The sequence below is a fragment of the Temnothorax curvispinosus genome, unplaced genomic scaffold (assembly GCF_003070985.1).
Source record: "Temnothorax curvispinosus isolate PA1 unplaced genomic scaffold, ASM307098v1 QBEX01005269.1, whole genome shotgun sequence".
NCBI lineage: Eukaryota > Metazoa > Arthropoda > Insecta > Hymenoptera > Formicidae > Temnothorax > Temnothorax curvispinosus.
In genome coordinates, this window is record NW_020215049.1 from 297,257 (window position 1) to 314,755 (window position 17,499).

General features: G+C 39.2%; 2 protein-coding genes across 5 annotated transcripts in view; one reads left to right on the forward strand and one right to left on the reverse strand.

Moving 5' to 3' along the window:
- Positions 1 to 6,726, forward strand: part of LOC112454689 (alpha-2-macroglobulin-like protein 1) — a 14,228-nt gene extending 7,502 nt beyond the window's left edge. The window contains exons 3-14 of the mRNA XM_025016205.1: positions 49 to 103; positions 566 to 771; positions 1,071 to 1,420; positions 1,494 to 1,738; positions 1,808 to 2,059; positions 2,172 to 2,564; positions 3,339 to 3,573; positions 3,868 to 4,040; positions 4,124 to 4,313; positions 5,071 to 5,415; positions 5,665 to 5,892; positions 6,004 to 6,726. Of these exons, the coding sequence (XP_024871973.1) occupies positions 49 to 103; positions 566 to 771; positions 1,071 to 1,420; positions 1,494 to 1,738; positions 1,808 to 2,059; positions 2,172 to 2,564; positions 3,339 to 3,573; positions 3,868 to 4,040; positions 4,124 to 4,313; positions 5,071 to 5,415; positions 5,665 to 5,892; positions 6,004 to 6,203 (2,872 nt within the window). The 3' untranslated portion in view covers positions 6,204 to 6,726. The remainder of the gene's footprint in view (positions 1 to 48; positions 104 to 565; positions 772 to 1,070; positions 1,421 to 1,493; positions 1,739 to 1,807; positions 2,060 to 2,171; positions 2,565 to 3,338; positions 3,574 to 3,867; positions 4,041 to 4,123; positions 4,314 to 5,070; positions 5,416 to 5,664; positions 5,893 to 6,003) is intronic.
- Positions 6,727 to 7,087: 361 nt separating this feature from the next.
- Positions 7,088 to 16,132, reverse strand: LOC112454699 (MTSS1-like protein). Of its 4 annotated transcripts, none has more exons than XM_025016227.1 (13): positions 15,584 to 16,132; positions 14,337 to 14,398; positions 13,985 to 14,058; positions 13,393 to 13,477; positions 13,195 to 13,286; positions 12,828 to 13,114; positions 12,432 to 12,731; positions 12,065 to 12,193; positions 11,538 to 11,607; positions 10,964 to 11,263; positions 10,762 to 10,901; positions 10,325 to 10,683; positions 7,088 to 9,705 (listed from the first exon to the last, which is right to left on the reverse strand). In XM_025016227.1, exons 1-13 carry the CDS (start codon positions 15,653 to 15,655, stop codon positions 8,991 to 8,993), a joined length of 2,685 nt encoding a protein of 894 aa, XP_024871995.1. In that variant the 5' UTR covers positions 15,656 to 16,132; the 3' UTR covers positions 7,088 to 8,990. The 4 variants fall into 4 exon arrangements, with proteins under 4 accessions (XP_024871995.1, XP_024871994.1, XP_024871997.1 ...); XM_025016226.1 differs by having other exon boundaries at positions 11,538 to 11,694; XM_025016229.1 differs by lacking the exon at positions 12,065 to 12,193.
- Between the last annotated feature and the right edge of the window lie 1,367 nt (positions 16,133 to 17,499).

Consider the following 17,499-nt stretch of genomic DNA (forward strand, 5'->3'; position numbering starts at 1 on the left):
ACGCCAATTTCTCCGTTCCTATTTGTTTCCGTACAAAATCCTTTATAGTATGAACGTGTCCTCTAATAGTCAACAACTCCTGCAAATTTCATCAAATTCGAAGGTAGGGGCTATTCGGAAGTCTTACCAAATTAATGACCTCTATCTTTTTGCTGACAAATATTGAACTATCAAATGATTTCGTCTATTATTCTACCTTTTTGAGTAGAATTTTTGTTGTAGATTACTGAAATAATAATTGTATTGATTTATTCTACTCAAAAAGGTAGACAAAATCATTTATTAATTAAATATATTTGTTAGAGTAAAAAGACAGGGGTCATTTACTTTTTTTACCTCCATATAATTTTATATCTTTTTTCAGATATTCTACTCTATCACCAACTAAAGATTTTCGGAGGACCTCTTTCTTTTTATCCCTAAATAATACAACAATTTAAGACAAAAAGACGACCTCATAGAACTTAATAAATTAATTGAGAGATGTTAAATGCATATTAATCACAATGACAATAACTGATATCAATATATTATAACTGATTGAATAATGCTTTGACGTTCGTAGGTCAAGATCAAGTTGGAAGATGCAACGGGGCTCGACTTGCATCTGTCGCACGCAGTAGCTTCGTTCTGCGTAAAACCGCGAGACAGCGTGGTGCACGAATATATTCTCAGACCGCGAGTTCTTGGCGATGTTAATATCACGGTCTCCGCTTCGATCGACTCTGATTACGCTGAACCATGCGGCCCGGAAATGCTTCTGTATACACGGTAAATGGAACAATCGGATATTCCTTCGCAATTATTAATATTTAAGAATTCTATAAAAATACGTAGTTTTATTTATGCAGTAAACTTGACGAAAATATAATTTTAGACCATACCCGCACACATATATCGGGGAATTAAAAATTTCCAATATTTTATCAAAATAAGAAAAATATGATTTTGTCAAATATAATTCTTGATTGTTTAAATATTTAAAAAAATTGGTTAAATATTTAAAAAAAAATTATAGAAATTGTAAATAAAACATTCGACAGTATTTAGCAATTTGTACACTTTTTCAGGGACGTGATTATAAAGCCGATACTGGTGCTACCGGAAGGCTTTCCTGTGGAAATAACGAAATCCGCGTTCATCTGTCCGAAGGACTTTAGCGACGACTCCACCATAACTTGGAATCTCGATCTACCCGACGATTTGGTGCCCGAAAGCGCGAGAGCGTACGTGTCCCTGATAGGAGATATCCTAGGTCCGGTCCTTGAAAATCTAGACAATCTTGTTCGCTTGCCGATGGGATGCGGCGAGCAAAATATGATTCTCTTTGTTCCTAACATCCACGTGATCGGCTACTTGGACGCGACCGGAGTCGAGAACCCAGAGCTGAGAGCAAAAGCTATCAGAAATATGGAGAAAGGTACGTGCTTTGATCTTGATCCAAATTTAATTCGCAATTAAGAATAGATTTTACATTTGGTCGTGCGACACAGGATATCAGCGCGAATTGATATACAGACATCCGGACGGTTCGTACTCCGCGTTCGGCCCGGAAAGCTCGGAAGACGGCAGCTCGATTTGGCTCACCGCATTTGTGATCAAATCTTTCGCTCAGGCGAAGAGTATAATTCACATCGACGAACGAGATCTTAAAATTTCTGTAAAATGGATGGTGAAGAAGCAATTGGAAAATGGATGCTTCCCTGTGATCGGCAGGATATTCCACAAGGATATGAAGGTATTACAAGCGACATTTGTGATTCTTCCTCCAAAAAGTGATACCTAACACCCTTAAACGTGTTCGTAGGGTGGTTTGCAAGATGACGACAATTCTTCCTCGGCGTTAACGGCTTATATCCTGATCTCGCTCTTAGAATCGGGCGTGCCATTAACAGCATCGCTCATTAATAACGCTCTACATTGCCTGGAGAAAGGAATGGAGAACGACGGCGGTACGACGTACACGGCAGCTTTATCCACCTACGCCTTAACGTTATTGGAGCACCCGAAAGCGAACAATAGCATGAAATCGCTTATGACACGTGCCACGCGAAACAACGTACGTATAACAAAGTTGACGCTAATTTTAATGTTAACGAAAACAGTTCTTGCGAGGCAACAAATCTCACAATCAGTCGATGTAATCTTCATAGCAAATTTTTGTTCGCTAGGATCTTCTCTGGTGGGAGGACAAGTATAAACCGTCTCTAGGATTGAGTATTGAGATGACGGCGTACGCTGTGCTGTCATTAGTGAAATTAGGTGGCGAGACGAACATGGTCGAGGCGTTGAAAGCAGTCCGTTGGATGTCAAAACAACGCAACGCAGAGGGCGGCTTCACGTCCACGCAGGACACTGTGCTCGGCCTGGAGGCACTCACCAAGTACGCCACCACGATGTCGAGCAACGCGACGGATCTCTCGGTACTCGTGACCGCCGGCGAGGTGGACCAGGTGTATAGAATGCACAACGACAATCGCATGGTCCTCACACAGATTCGCTTGCCCGTAATACCCACGATAGTCGAGATCTTCGCTGAGGGTGAAGGCTGCGTCTTAGTGCAGGTAGCTTTGCATTTTCACAGAAATATCATAAGATATTTCGTCTAATGAAGAAGCAACCAACCCTTGACCCCTCTTGAATTTTGCTAAATTTCTAATGTTACAGTACACTCCATTCACTAATACAAAGTACAGTAACTCTGTCCAATGGTTTGGTTTAGGATCACTATTTGGTCCTAAACCAAAATAGTTTAGGAAATATTAATATTAGAAATGTTTCTTTCGATATCAATGATAAATAAACTATGTTTATGCAAAGAAGTTGCATTCATAAAATGCGCTTAGTGTAAATTAGTAATGTATTTTAAATTGTTTCTATGATAGATATGACTATCCAAAAACGTGTACATATTATAATCATAATATTGATAGTGCACAAATTGAAAGTCCCGACACCGAAGATTAATTGTCATATAATGTATTTTTGTTAATTGTGATGTACTTCTCTTTTTAATGTCATTATATAGTTATATTTTTCTTATTTATAATATAACATAATTATAGTACATAAATTAAAATTTATTTTACAGAATTTTAAAACAATTATGCACACAAAAAATTTTAAACATTAATATTTCATAAACTATTATTGTGCATTTAGCTAGACAAAGTAACTGTAACTTATATTAGTGAATAGGATATACCGTAACATTAAAAATTTAGCAAAACTTAAGAGGTCAAGGATTTTGGTTGACCCCTTTAAGCCAAAAGTTCGCGTAAGTGAGAAATGGTCCCTTGAGAACATTTAAATGTTAATAAAAATCCGTAATTTTTCAGAGCAATATAAAATACAACGTTGCACACGCAACCGGCTCCGAAGCATTTGATCTCTCGGTTAATGCCGCTCCCGCGACATGGCTGGACGAATGCTCGATGCAAAAAATTACAATCTGTACGCGATATAAAATGGCAGATGGGGAAAGTAACATGGCATTGCTAGAGATCGACATGATAAGTGGATACGTCCCAGATCGTACGAGTCTTCATTCTCTATTGGAGGATCCGGCTACGAGTGAGTGTGCAACCGAGAATATGTTAAAATCACTCCGGATAATTGTGACATCGTAAATTAGACGTCACAATTTTTCGAAAAAAAAAATTCCAAATCTAAGACACTCTGTAATAAATTTGATAAATGATAATCATTACTTTCATAATTATTTTATAGCGATCATATTTATAATAAGAAACATTGCGAAATCACAATTATACTGTTATTATATGCTAATGATATTAGTTATCACATATTAAGGGATATTAAGATAAAATTTATTCCCCAATTCATCCAATATGCAAATATTTGCAGAAGTGAAACGTTTCGAAGAGGATCGGGGTATCGTCACCATTTACTTCGACAAGTTAATCAATCAGAAAACCTGTATATCGTTTACGGTGACCAGAGAAAATATCGTGGACAGACTTGAACCGGCGAATGCAAAACTTTACGATTACTACCAACAGGAGTTGACGATATCTAGCGTAAGTTTACAAATATATTGTTTCATAATCATTAAATATAGAATAAGTATATTTTATAATATATGCATTATATATTTTTTCAGAGCTATAGCTTCGCAGCGACTTGCAGCAGTGCCACTCCGAGCGAAGAAGTGGAGATTCCTAATCCAGTGCCAATAGAAGTGCAAGAAATAGGCAAGGACAACGCGAAGAAGAATACCGTGGGAAAAGAGGAGACAGTCGAAAAAGCGGTCGAAACCCCGGACGATCGAAATGGAACTATAGAGCAGATAGGTAACGCGACTCAGAACACTGTGTTTCATTGTCAGCCAAAGCCACAAACTGATTCGGCCGAGCAATTCCACAACAAAGTAACAACGGAAAATCGGTGACCGGCATACAATTTAGAAGCGAAGATGTTTCTTCGGTAGAAAATTCCATTTTCGAAATAAATAGCGATATGGATACCGTTGTAAACTTTCGCGCAGTTAACAATAACAACATCATGTCTGATAATATGGATAATTAATGAAAATTACGTACACAATTCGAGAGTAATGAGAAGGATTAGTATATCGAAATCTCTTATTAAAGTTATATACTTGAATGATTTAAGCAGTTGCGTGTATATGGAGAGACACACGTATATATATATATATATTTATATATATATATATATATATATATATATATATAAAGTATGCTTCCAGTACACTATTCCAGAAGAAACATATTTTATGTAACACGTGCATGGAAAGTGGCCCATTACACACGCTACGCGTGCGTGATAGACCACTTTCCACGCACTTGCAACATAAAATAGGGTGTGCAAGCCGTGCGTAAAGATGAAAATTCCCGGGTGCGGAGTTGACGCACGAGCCGAAGGCTACTTGTTACACAAATAACTATTACGAAATCACATTCAATTGCATATCAATAATAAGCTTGATAGGCGAAACTTTTGGCTAAATTGTTCTCGTTATTTTCGAGATAAATCTTCTTTTTACGCAATGCTTTCTTCGCAATTTTCTGACTTTTCCAAATTTCTCAGTACCACAAAGAGAAGCTGGAAGCGGCCAGGCACCGGACGAACCGGACATCAATCTGAACCCCGTGTTCGACAGGCTTGGACCTCCTAGCATAGATCTCGAGGATATGGAGGCACCGTTCTCAACTCTTATTAGACAGGGACAAAATTCCTTTGGGACGGATTTTGACGGAAATCCGCTCTTCGTTGTGGTCGATCACGAACTGGCGACTCCCGAAGGGGTCGAAGGGCCCGTGCCGGTTTCCGTGAAACCCGACATCACACATTTTGACGACAATCCACTGTTGAATGTGACTAATGAAACGGAACAGAAGATAGAAATAGATCTGAGCAATGCGCAAATATTACGTACGTGAATTCAAACTAATAAGCGTGAAAATTATTATATAAAGTTGAAATCACGTTTTGGTTCTCCCTTCTTCAGAGAAATTGGATCTTAACAATATCGTACAGTATAGCCCACGCTTACTTTAATTCACTTTATACTCATTATTTATTCACTCTTTTCGAAATTGGAAAGATCAATCTTAATTGGCAAGATTAATCTTCTTCGTTATAAATGGCGATACCAAACCGATTATATTTTTTTTATTTTAGCACCTCTTGGTTTGAACGAGTCCTGCCCTGTATGCGCCGATGAACTACCGTCGAATATTAATGATCTTTATTGCTCCGCCAGTACCGTTGTAAAAGTGGCGATTAGACGATTGCGAAAGGCAAGACTCCTATTAGATATACAACCGTCCCACGAAGACGTCAAACGCCTGCATTCGACGATCGCATTTGTCTTAAGACCCAACTGTTCTTGCCCGCCTTTAGATAATCGTAAGTATATAACTGAGAATAATCAAGAACAAATACATATATACTATCGTTATTACATATTATATATTCACTATTATTATCGTGTTATTTGTAATTTGAATTATATTACAGCTGGAAGTCTGGCACTGTTGATGCATTTCGAGGACGGCGAGTTTGCTAAGAGTTCGCATAATCGATATGTCTTAGACGAACAGGTTTCTATATACGGATTACCACCGGTTGGTGGGGTTCCACGTGAGATAACGGACGCTCGAGCAACGTGTGTGAATCGAGATAATAGCGCATTTCTTAATCTTCCTACGGCTGACTGATCTTCGGCGTTCCGCCGAGAATATACTAAATACGAATAGACATAACAGATAACAGAATATACGTCACGTATCATATTAACAAAACTCAACAATTGAGAGAAGAACTCGATCGGTTTCAGGCGTATAAAAATTAAATACACACACATTTAAATTTTAAAGTACAATAAAATCTATACGAGGCAATTTGAAACAAGAAATTCTTCATTATAATATCTGACTCATTAATTTTAGCACGCTTTGTATGTAGTTTGAAGAAGTAAATTTTACACAGGGTATTGTAATCAATGTCGAATACACTTGAATTTCCATCGCAAATCTCTTCTGCAGCTCCCTCCGTACAACATATTCTCACAACATCACAAACTCTACGTTAACAGTGCGATGAGAAAACACAATATGTAATAGAATAAAGTGTCATTTTTATATGACGAAAGTTATATGCGTTCAACTCTCATAATTGTGAATAGCAAATAACTAATGAATTAAATAAACTGTAAATAAAGCACAGCGATTTATTATATAATAATTGGGTAATTTAATGCATCCATAAAATTTTAATCTCTAATGTCATATTCCCTATTACCAATTTGAACGTGCACTATGTCTTAAAATGGGTATGTACATATAATAACGTCAATTTTTTATCTATTATTAGCTTGCATATAAATTTTCTTAAACATTTGAGAATTCATTTTTCCAGATAAATTTACTGTACGAGTTTGATCACTTTGATCCTAGAGAACCAAGAAGCGACACTCTTATAGAAAAAAGAAATGATCCTTTCTAAACGAAGAAAAATCTGAATTCGATTTGAATTACTTTCACGCGTATGAGAATGATAGAAGCAAGCAAGAAGAGTATGAAAATATTTTGAATTTCAAACGCATGTATTGTATCTTTTATTTGTTGCCCATGTTTGATCGCATTGTAATAGTTATTACAAGTTAACAATCACCCGAATCGAATTCTCGCTACATTAAATAGTGTTTTGTTATAATGTATGTACGATTATTTATTTAATACGTTTTTAATCCGTGATTATATTGTCCATTTGACATTTAACATTGATAAGATCGAATCTGCCACCAGCAAAACGATATTTTAATCGAATCTACTCTCCGTGTGTTACTACATTAAACCCCGTATTTTGCAAAGGACGAGCTATTAAATATCAAATGGATAGAGATTCTCTGGAATTATTATTATTTATTCACGCTGTATACAGTTAAATGCTTGAAATAAATAAACATATACTATTGCTTACTATACACTATCCATCGCGCTGGCTCGCTACAATACCATTGAGAACTTAACTACGTAAGGAATGAAAAGATGAATGTAATTGGCAGTAATAATCAGTATTCGCCGTCTATCTCGCGTTAGATGACTGAAACACGTGTTTTCGACTGCGGATGTCCAAGACAGGAGTAGGCAGTGTACATTTGCGACGAGCATGCATTGGCAAGAACGACGAGTAACGCAAAACGACGCGCATAAAGATACAGTATGTAAAAAAAAATATTCTAACAACGTGACGTCTAACATTTGATAACGGAGCGATGCTCGATTTCGGGGCATTCGCCCGATCGAGAGAGAGAGAGAGAGACACATTTCTTTTTCTTTTAAACTCGCCCAGAAACGCAGTGAATGTAGCTTGCAAGCGATGACAACCGTAAAATACACCACCTTCGAGAAGGCGCGACATATACGCTTATTAACATTTATCGACATTAAGAAAGATGTCGTATAGTATATACTATTAGTACATGTATCACCGATTCGTAATCGAGAGATACACTAACACCTCGACAGCGGAGAATACACTACCGGAAAACGGCCATTTCGACGAAGTTAAACATGAAATACTAAATTAAAAAAAAAAACATAAAAACTAGCAAAACAGACTCGCGCCTCTCTCATATAAAAATGAAAAAAACTCGTGTGTAAACGTCTTTAACATCTTACGCGGATATGCATTTATAAGTTTCACGACTCGAATACACAAGCTCGATATTAAATTATGTATGACTCTCGCGGGATCCCAAGGATCCGTATATTCGTTTTATAGGCTAAGCAGTAGCGATAATAGATCAATAAGAAAATTGTTCGTGTCAAGCTGTGTTAAGCAGAAAAAATATAGAACTATAAGACACAAGTTGTACTGGAGTATTGTCGTTGTATCGGTACGGATCTTATGAGACAATTCCCTAATCAAATCAGTTTCCTTTATAAATATTAATACGCATTATAAAAATCTTCCCACATGCTGCATTCTTTTCGGATATTACGCTACAATATATAATCGCTATATATATATGTGTGTGTGTGTGTGTGTGTGTGTGTGTGTGTGTGCGTGCGTGTGTGTGTGTGTGCGTGCGTGTGTGTGTGTGTGTGTGTACACACACACATATAACACCGTTAAACCTACGCAAAGTTACTCCCGATTCGATTCTTACTTAATCACGTGTTGTTTCAATCACGCGCCTCGTTATTGTACAATAAATCATATATCGATTTAATATGGAGCCTGCGTGTTATCAGGGAAATTTCAACGGGCAGACTAAAATTACAGCGACGCAATAAATGTAAACGGCGGCCTCGGTACATTTACGCATGAAATTCAAAATTGATGCGCAAAAAATATAGATGAAGAATCGGAAGATACTGGTTTCTATCCGACTGATTTTTATCGTATCTCGCGCATCAATCATGTCAGAATGAGAACATGTTGCTCGTAAAGCAACGCGACGTTATTACGAACTTACGCGAAGATCGCTGCTGGACTACTCAGTAGATTTTGGGCGCCGAACGATCGTTGATCGGGCCGCTGGTCTTCCTCAACGGGGTACCCCGTCTAATCTGATCCATGAGGGAGTCTCTCATTTGCAGAGGGTCCATAATGGGCACGCGATTACCCATAATGCGCCTGATACTCGCGGATCTGCTCGTGCCGTTGTTTCCCGTCTGCTGCAGGGCTTGTTGCTGCTGTGCCAGTTTAGCGTTCAACGTCTCGAGGAAGCCGGGAGCCGCCGCTTTGACGTTCTTGTTGGACTGCTGTTGCTGCTGCTGTTGCTGTTGTTGTTGCTGCTGCTCCGAGAGTGACTGTTTCCTGAGAGATTTCGGACTGCCGCTCGCATTCACGCCCGCCGCATTGCTGCTTATGGTACCGATAAGTTTAGCGTTGAGCACTGCCATAAATCCCTGGCCCACGCCACCCGGTCCCTGCCCTTGACCCGCAGCTTGACCAGCTTGGCTGATGGTAGCATTACTGGATACATTGGTCGTTTGCGCGCCGACAGATCCGCGTTCTTGAGATGTCGAACGGGCAGCCGAGCGTTCCACTGACGAACGAGTTATTTGTAGCACGGTATTGTGTTGAATGACACCCGCAGGATTACTATGCGCCTGCTGCTGTCCGGTAGCCTTCCGTAAGAGCGACGGACTGGCTGGTGTATGACGGAGCTCGGTCAGAGTCCTTACCGTCTCGGAAACCGAGATGGATCTAACGGAAAAGAAGAAAAAAATAATTAGATAGAAGTGCGGACTTGTATAAAAAAACGGAAAGATTAAATTATCATCGTAGGAGGTTCGATTATCAGGTCAAATCCAACTTATTAATTTGAAATTTTTGTGTAAGTCTTGGACTGTGTATTATATAATCTTACCTTGGGTGAAATTGCAAAACAATTTACCGTCGCGTTTCTAAGATATTCGCTTTAAAAGTTACAGAAATTGTATATACATATATAGATATACTCCCCCCCCCCCCCATGTAAATATCATATTATGTATCTCTGCTTCTATGCGGTAAAAATGGATTAATTTATGTTACACTTCTATCGAGAATTGCAATCACGGTTTTTTAATTTGTTAAGTTGTATTTTTTCAATTTTAAAATAATTTATTTAAACAATATTAAATATAAAAATAGGACAAAATTGCAATTTTTCTTCTTTTTCTGTCTCAATGATAACATGTTGTTTATGAATTATTTCTAAAACTACCTTTATACTGTTTAATCATGAAAACAAAATTATACTAAAACAGTCAAACCACCTTAAAGTTTTCAATTGTAGAGCAATTTATTACAACTAAAAAAAAAGAGCAACGTCAATTTCTACCTCTGAGGTGTAGGACTGACTGTGGGTGAAGAGCTTTCGAGAAGGAACGCAGGCGGAGGAGGAAGGTTCTCTGTCTCGTCACAAACGTTCTCGCCCCGATCTTCATTAACGGACGAAGTGGGGAGTGCGTTGATAACAGTGGATGTGCGTCTTGTCGGCGGCGGCGGTCTGCTCACATGCTGTGTCGACCCTCTGCGTGTCGTTAACGTGGCCGCGGCGCCAGGTACATTCCATGTGTTCTCGTTTTGATTGTGAAGCGAATGAGAATGCGGCAAAGTGTTTTGGCTTCCGTATCCGCTGCTGGATTCCAAACTGGACTCGGATGTTTGACTGCCGGCATCTTTCTCCGGGACGTCAGTCTGTACAATTCGACGAAACATAAGCGACAAAAGTATTTGTTTTAAAATATTGTACATCGTACAATTCGTCGCTCGTACCTTGACAGTTCCTGGAGCCGTTAACGATGCCGGAGGGGGAGGCAGTGGAAACTGCATCTCTTGAGCACGACTGGCAGCTAGATTCGCTAACTCATGCATGTTTACGTACATCGGTTGTTGGAGCTGATGGGTCGTCAATTCTGCATCAAAATCGTTATAACGGTAAATCTAGTCGAAACATACGGAGTGATGTTATACAAACCTTTCGCCAAATGAGCCGGAATCGGTAACTTCGGTTTTCCTCGAGGACTTCCAGGCGGCTCGTTCTTCACCGGAATAGTCGGTCGTTCCAAACTGGAACATCTATTCGGTATAGGTGGACGATTGCCGCTATTATTTCTACGGAGCTGCACCCTAGACAGCTGCTGATTCGAGGAAGAACATGAAGAGGAAGAAGAAACCGGAGAGGCTGGTTGGCTGTGGCAGCAACTGCTACCGTCGCGATCCGGAGCTTGGAATGTGTAGACGCTGAGTGCCGGTCTTTGATGCCCCTTTTCGTACGCTAAAATAGATGAAAAAAATAACATAATTGAATCGAAATTAGTAAATCGGGGGCTCGATTCTTGAATTCATTCGCAAGAGAAACGTATGTGCAAATGTTGTTCTTACAGAAAAGTTAAGTCTTATGGCAAGTCGATTGGCTATCGCATAGCTTTTGACCAATCAATTTGCAACGTTTCTGTAAGAGCAGAATTTTCGCATACGTTTCTCTTACGAATAAATTTAAGAATCAAGCCTCCGATTACATGACGAACATGTATGTAAATCTCACTTACCAGAGGAAATAGTATGTGGCCGTTCGTTCATCGCACTTGGATTTTGCCGGTCGTACTGAGCGGACGTTTCCTGCAAATCAGGCCAAGTAGAAGTTGTCACGGGTCGTGTTACAGTGCAACCGGTACTTTGATTACTTAGAGAAGACACATTCGATACCTAAAAACACAAGCCGCCTCTTTAATCGACCGCCAACAATGCGGAACAAAATGAGAAACAACGTACAAAAATGCATTCTTAAAGTTAAGCTACAAAATTCGTTCAAAACTGGGAACATAAGCAAATCTAGCAACATGATCACTAGGCAGTGGAAATTTGTAAGGTCTTACACTTTGAATTTTCTACACTGTGCTATGAAATTTTAATGTGTACAATTCTTGAAACTTATAAAATCAATATTTAGTCAAAAACTGAATGTTCTTTTAAAGAGCTCGTTGTTGAAGAGAGACGACTGGCTTTCGCTGCACACATATCGTCCGTTCCGAGAAGACTACTCATCGTAGTTCTGCTAATCGCTAAACGACCTTACCTGATGTTCGGAAATCGGTTGATTGTACAATGTGTCCTGTGATGTAAAACCGGAGTCACGGGAACTACCGCTGGTCAAGTGGCGCAGCGTTGCAATGCCGCTGATGCTGGCAGGCCTGACACCAACTGGCTACAATGAGTACAACATCGACTACCACATACAATAAGCTCGGCGGGCAAATGTAGCGATTAGTTCGTGCTATAAAATCTATGTTTGTGACCACTTAGGTGCATTGCAGTTGATGCATTAACGGTGTCACTATGTCATGCGACATAAATAAAAAACATCTAATGGATCAATCCATAGAAAAAACCGAGAAAGAAGAAAAAGACGGAGGAAACAAAAAATACTGTCGGCGCATAATTACCTGAGAAAGCGATCTGTGCCACGGGTGTCCAGATGGGCTCGGATGGCTTTTACAAGATCCACTACTGCTACTAGTTAGAGAACTGATCGAACACATAGAACTCTTCCTCGATCCGAGAGACAATGACGGACTCGACGGCGGCGTAGCCAATGACCACTGAGTAACGTCGCAACCTTTTATGTCCGTTATTACCTGCTCGGATGCAGGCGGTAAGTGATGCGGCGACGCGGCGTGTCTTTGCAATTGATCGGAGACCTCTTGCAGATGCGTCAATTCCATTAACATCGCTATCTCCTCGTCCTAAACGGTTGATTATGCATTTATATATATCATCGCCTTTGTACATTGGTTAACGAATTGTATATACGTGTATATCTTTAGAATCCATCTACTAACGAGTACGGGTTTCAGGAATCGGGCAAGGAGACAAAATCTGCCCCTCTCTTCGAGAAGGGCCGCACGGACGGCTTTTCGTTCCGTTTCTTCTAAACTCAGTCTTTTCTCCTGAACAACCGCTGCTGATGATTCTAGCATCCTATTGAGCTCCACATCGGAACAGGTCCCGTGGCTTTGAGACTGTCCTTGAACGTGTAAGTGAACTTGAACCTTTCGTGCTTTCTTCTTTTGCAGACGCAGAGTGTCGGTAGAACGTTTCTTTAGCTCCGCTCTTGCCTTTTTGAATTCTAAAAATAGCGAGATATCGGATTACAGAAGGACGACTCTTCATGAAAATGTAGTTTATCAGAGTACTACAATCGTTAACCTTTGGCATGTTCTTTGTCTAAATTGATTAAAGACTTCTTCCAATCTTCCAATTTCTCTTGTAAAGGCAGCACCAAACAGTCCATAATAGCGCTTGAAAGACGCAAACAGTAGATATGAGTGTAAAGAATGTTCGGAAATTACTGAATGGAAATTTAAAAAAATTTTAATTTAAGCTGTACAGAACATTTTAACGTACCTAGTAAATGATTTCATACGAGTTTCTACCGCTTTATGTCTTAGACATATTCGCGTCAGTGCTGTTCCAATTTCCTTAGTTGCACCTTAATAGCAAATATTTCAACATTTACTTTATTTTGTTCATTTAAATGTATTTAGATGCATTTAACAATTCATATTCTGTATCTTAAAGATAAAGAATCGTATCTTTATTATTATGAATTCAGAGAAAACAAGGTTTAAAGTTTTAGATAAGGAAATGGTGTATTTTTTAGATATAAAATAAAAGAAGCAACTTGATTTGAGTTTTTAATAAAGTAATTTAACTGACATGTTTAATAGTGCAACTTCTAATAACACGTTATACCCAAATTAAGACACGATGAAAATTTTCAATACGACTTTTTCTAAACACACACATTGTATCTTAAAAACTAATTATAATAGACCCTTTACCATTATACAATTTAAGCTCCTGGTATATTGAGAAATGTATTAACTCTATTTTGTGTGTGTGCTAAAACCTGGAAATACGATTCTTTATCTCTAAGGTACAGAATTATATAGGCAATAAAAGTTTCATTATCATTAATTAATCAATTAGGACTTACCTCTGGCATTAGTCGCAGCATCTGCTATTTTCTGAAAAGCCTCAAGATAAGCGGAAATAGCCAAGATAGCAGCTCTGTAATAATATATATCTCATATTAAACATAAAAATTTCTAAAGCATCCTGAATACTTTCAACCTTTATTTTATCAAAAGTACAACATAAAATAAACATGTAGAATCTTTCACATTAACACGTTGAAAACAGCATAAATATATAATAAATACAATAAAATATACCGTTGAAAAATCTTAAGCACAAAAGAATTTTCTATATACATTTGAACTTGCGTAATTATTATAAAGTATACTTAATAACACACAATGTATTCGAAATTATACAAATCTCTTCACCTCAAGCTCGCGTGTAACTTGGTAGCTTTCGAAATCAAATCTTCCCAAAGTGGTGCTCCGTTCTATAAAAAGAAACAAAGTGTTATAACGCATGCAAATTTAACTCCATTTATTGATATTGGCACAGCTCTAATATTAGTTTCTATAGTGTTAGGCAAACAGCAATCTAGACTGATATACTGGTAAGAGATAATCTAATCATACACGCCCATACATTTGGTTCAATCATATATATAATATGTGTGTGTATGTGTGTATATAAAATACTAGTATAGAATATATTTCCTAATGCAATATTATGGCTGCGGCCCACTTGACGCTACAAATGCTTCGAAGCATTCCTCTTCTCTTTTCTTTCAATGAAGAAAGAAGGAGAAGAGAAATGCTTCGAAGCATTTGTAGCGTAAAGTGGACCGCAGCCTATGACTCATAGGAGAAACTAACTCGCACGAATAAAGTAGAATCAATGCTTTTGCTCCTGTTTCCTTAAAAAAAAAAAGTTTTAATAACACTTAAAACAATAAAATAACAATATTGAGATTTTTTACTTGTGCTTAAAATTGAAGCATTTATTCTCACAAGAAATTACAGAAAAATCAATGAAAAATAAACAATGGAGAGAATTAGAACATTAGCATTAGTAGAACATTAGTATTTGTCATGACAACAGTGACATTTGCAAGTGCTTTGAACTATAAACAGACGCTTTACAAAACAAAAGAATCATATGAAACATAGGCTGTCGTTTCTCTCTTTTCTTCATCATTCAAGAGGAACACTTTTGATTTTATTCCCCGCAAACAGCAGTTGCTCCACTTTCACTCATACGATCTGATATGTTTTATGCGTCTTGCAAATTGCATTTGCAACATTAAAACATTATAATACAAAGTATGCAAAATATCATTCCTTCCAAAACAAAACAAAATCTGTGAGCCAATGTAAGTCAAGAACAGGTAAAGGAATTTCCAGCAGCGTTAAAATCTTGAAAAACGGACTATTTCGTCACACAGAGGCGTCCATAAAAATAACAATACAATCGTGATTTTCGGGCAAAAAATACTGAAATCATAGCGGGATAACGGAATAAAATCCTCGATAACAATAAGTGTCATGAAATCTGAAATCTCTAAACCAAGGGGGGGGGGGCAGAGTAAACATCGCCCCGACCGAACATCGCTAACGTGAAAAATGTGAGGAGCGTCGAGCGCGGTCGGTCGAGCCCAAGTGAAACGGACGTTTCTCACCTTCATGTCAGTGACGATCTGCTGAAACAAACCACCCAACGCGCTGCACTCCCGCTCTATCGTCGCATCCATCTTCCTTGCTTTCCAGGGCTGGCCTGGCTCCCTGGCTTCAACGACTCGGTGGGGGCTCGGACGCGCTTACGCGACGAGTTCACTCCGCGTCGTCGACGCGATGAACGTTGACAGAAACGACGCACCGTCGCCAGCGGGGACGAGCGGTGCGGCCCGTCATTCTCGACCGTGCGGGAACGAGACTAACGAGAGACGGAGAGAGCAACACGCACACAGGAAGGCAGAGAGACAGAAGGGGGGAAGAGAACGAGACGGGGGAGGGAAACCGCGATAGGATGACAGCGGCGAAGCGTGGACGCGACCACGACGCGAGGAGGTCGTTGTCAATGCGAGAATAGACTTTACCAGCAATAGGCGCGCGAGGTGAATCTCTTCTCTCCTCGACGCTCGCTGTAAACTGTAAACTGCTGTAAACACAACACGCGACACGACGGGGAACACGCGCGGCGTCTCGCACGATGCGATCGTCGACGAATGGACTGGAATGGACGGACGAGCGAGCGAGCGAGCTCGCTTCGCGCGCGAATCTATTTTTCGCGGACGTCGCACCGTACTGGATCGTTGCCCCCTGCGTGGTGACCCCGTTCTAGAAATCGGGATCGATGTTATTCGGTATATGCCTAATCGTTATCCCAAGAAGAAGAGCGAGATGGACAAGGAAAAAAGAGAGTGAGAGAGAAAAGGAGAGAGAGTGACAGATGGGGAACATCTTCCGGATTGCATGAGTTGCAAGCACTGCGATTGGCTACGGTTGTAACGGTTGGCTACATCGACACTTATGGTGGGTTTTCATGGGCAGTGAAATGCCATGAAATGCAGGGTATGTAGTATCGGTGGTAGTATGTATGTACATATATGTATATATGTATGTATATCTATTCTTGAAATCGTTTGTTATGAAACGAATTCGTTTATGAATGAAATGGTGCGTCAACATAGGGTACCTATTCTTGAAATTGTTCGTTATAAAACGAATACGTTTTTATAAACGAAAAGGTGCGTTAACTGGATTCCTATTGGCGCTCAACTAGGAAATCCCTACCTCTTTGTTCATAAACGAATTCGTTTCATAACGAACGAGGTCATTCAAAGTCAAGTTCATATTTTTATCATGTGTCCCCCTCCAAACCATGCAACTTTCGTCTGAAACGTTTTTCAATAAAATCATCGGTTGACGAGATAATCGACTGTATCATGACACCCTGTATATACATATACATACGCACGCACAGAAATTAATATTAGGCTACCAAGGCTGTGGTCCACTTGACGCTACAAATGCTTTGAAGCGTCCTTCTTCTCCTTCTTTCTTTATTGAAAGAGAGGAGAAGAGGAATGCTTCGAAGCATTTGTAGCATCAAGTGGACCGCAGCTAAAAGGCCTGTTCGTTTTAGCTGAACTTCTTGCACGGTTCATCTTTTCTCTTTTTCTCTCCAATGTAAGAAGAAAAAGAGAAAAGATAAACTGTTACGTCATTGTCATTTTGACATCATATTGATCTTTCGTAATGGCTCTGAGCTGCAATTCTGTAACTCGTTATACAATATTATCGTTGTATTGTCGTTGCGTAGCTTTTTTATCATATAGTATACCTGATGAACAACTGAGCGCATAACGAGTTACAGAATCGCACCACTGGCCCTAAGTCCCTTCTCCGCTTCTCCCACCTACTTTTTTTTAGAGGGAAACCTGCCTAACTTGCCAGTTTTACAGTTACGAGCAAATATTTTGGCTCAGATGCCGTACCGCCGTATACCCACGCACCCGGAGCGCTAAAACTGATGCATTTCGATTTTTTTTTTCATATTATATAAAATAATTTAATTATTTTAAAAGCTGTATAT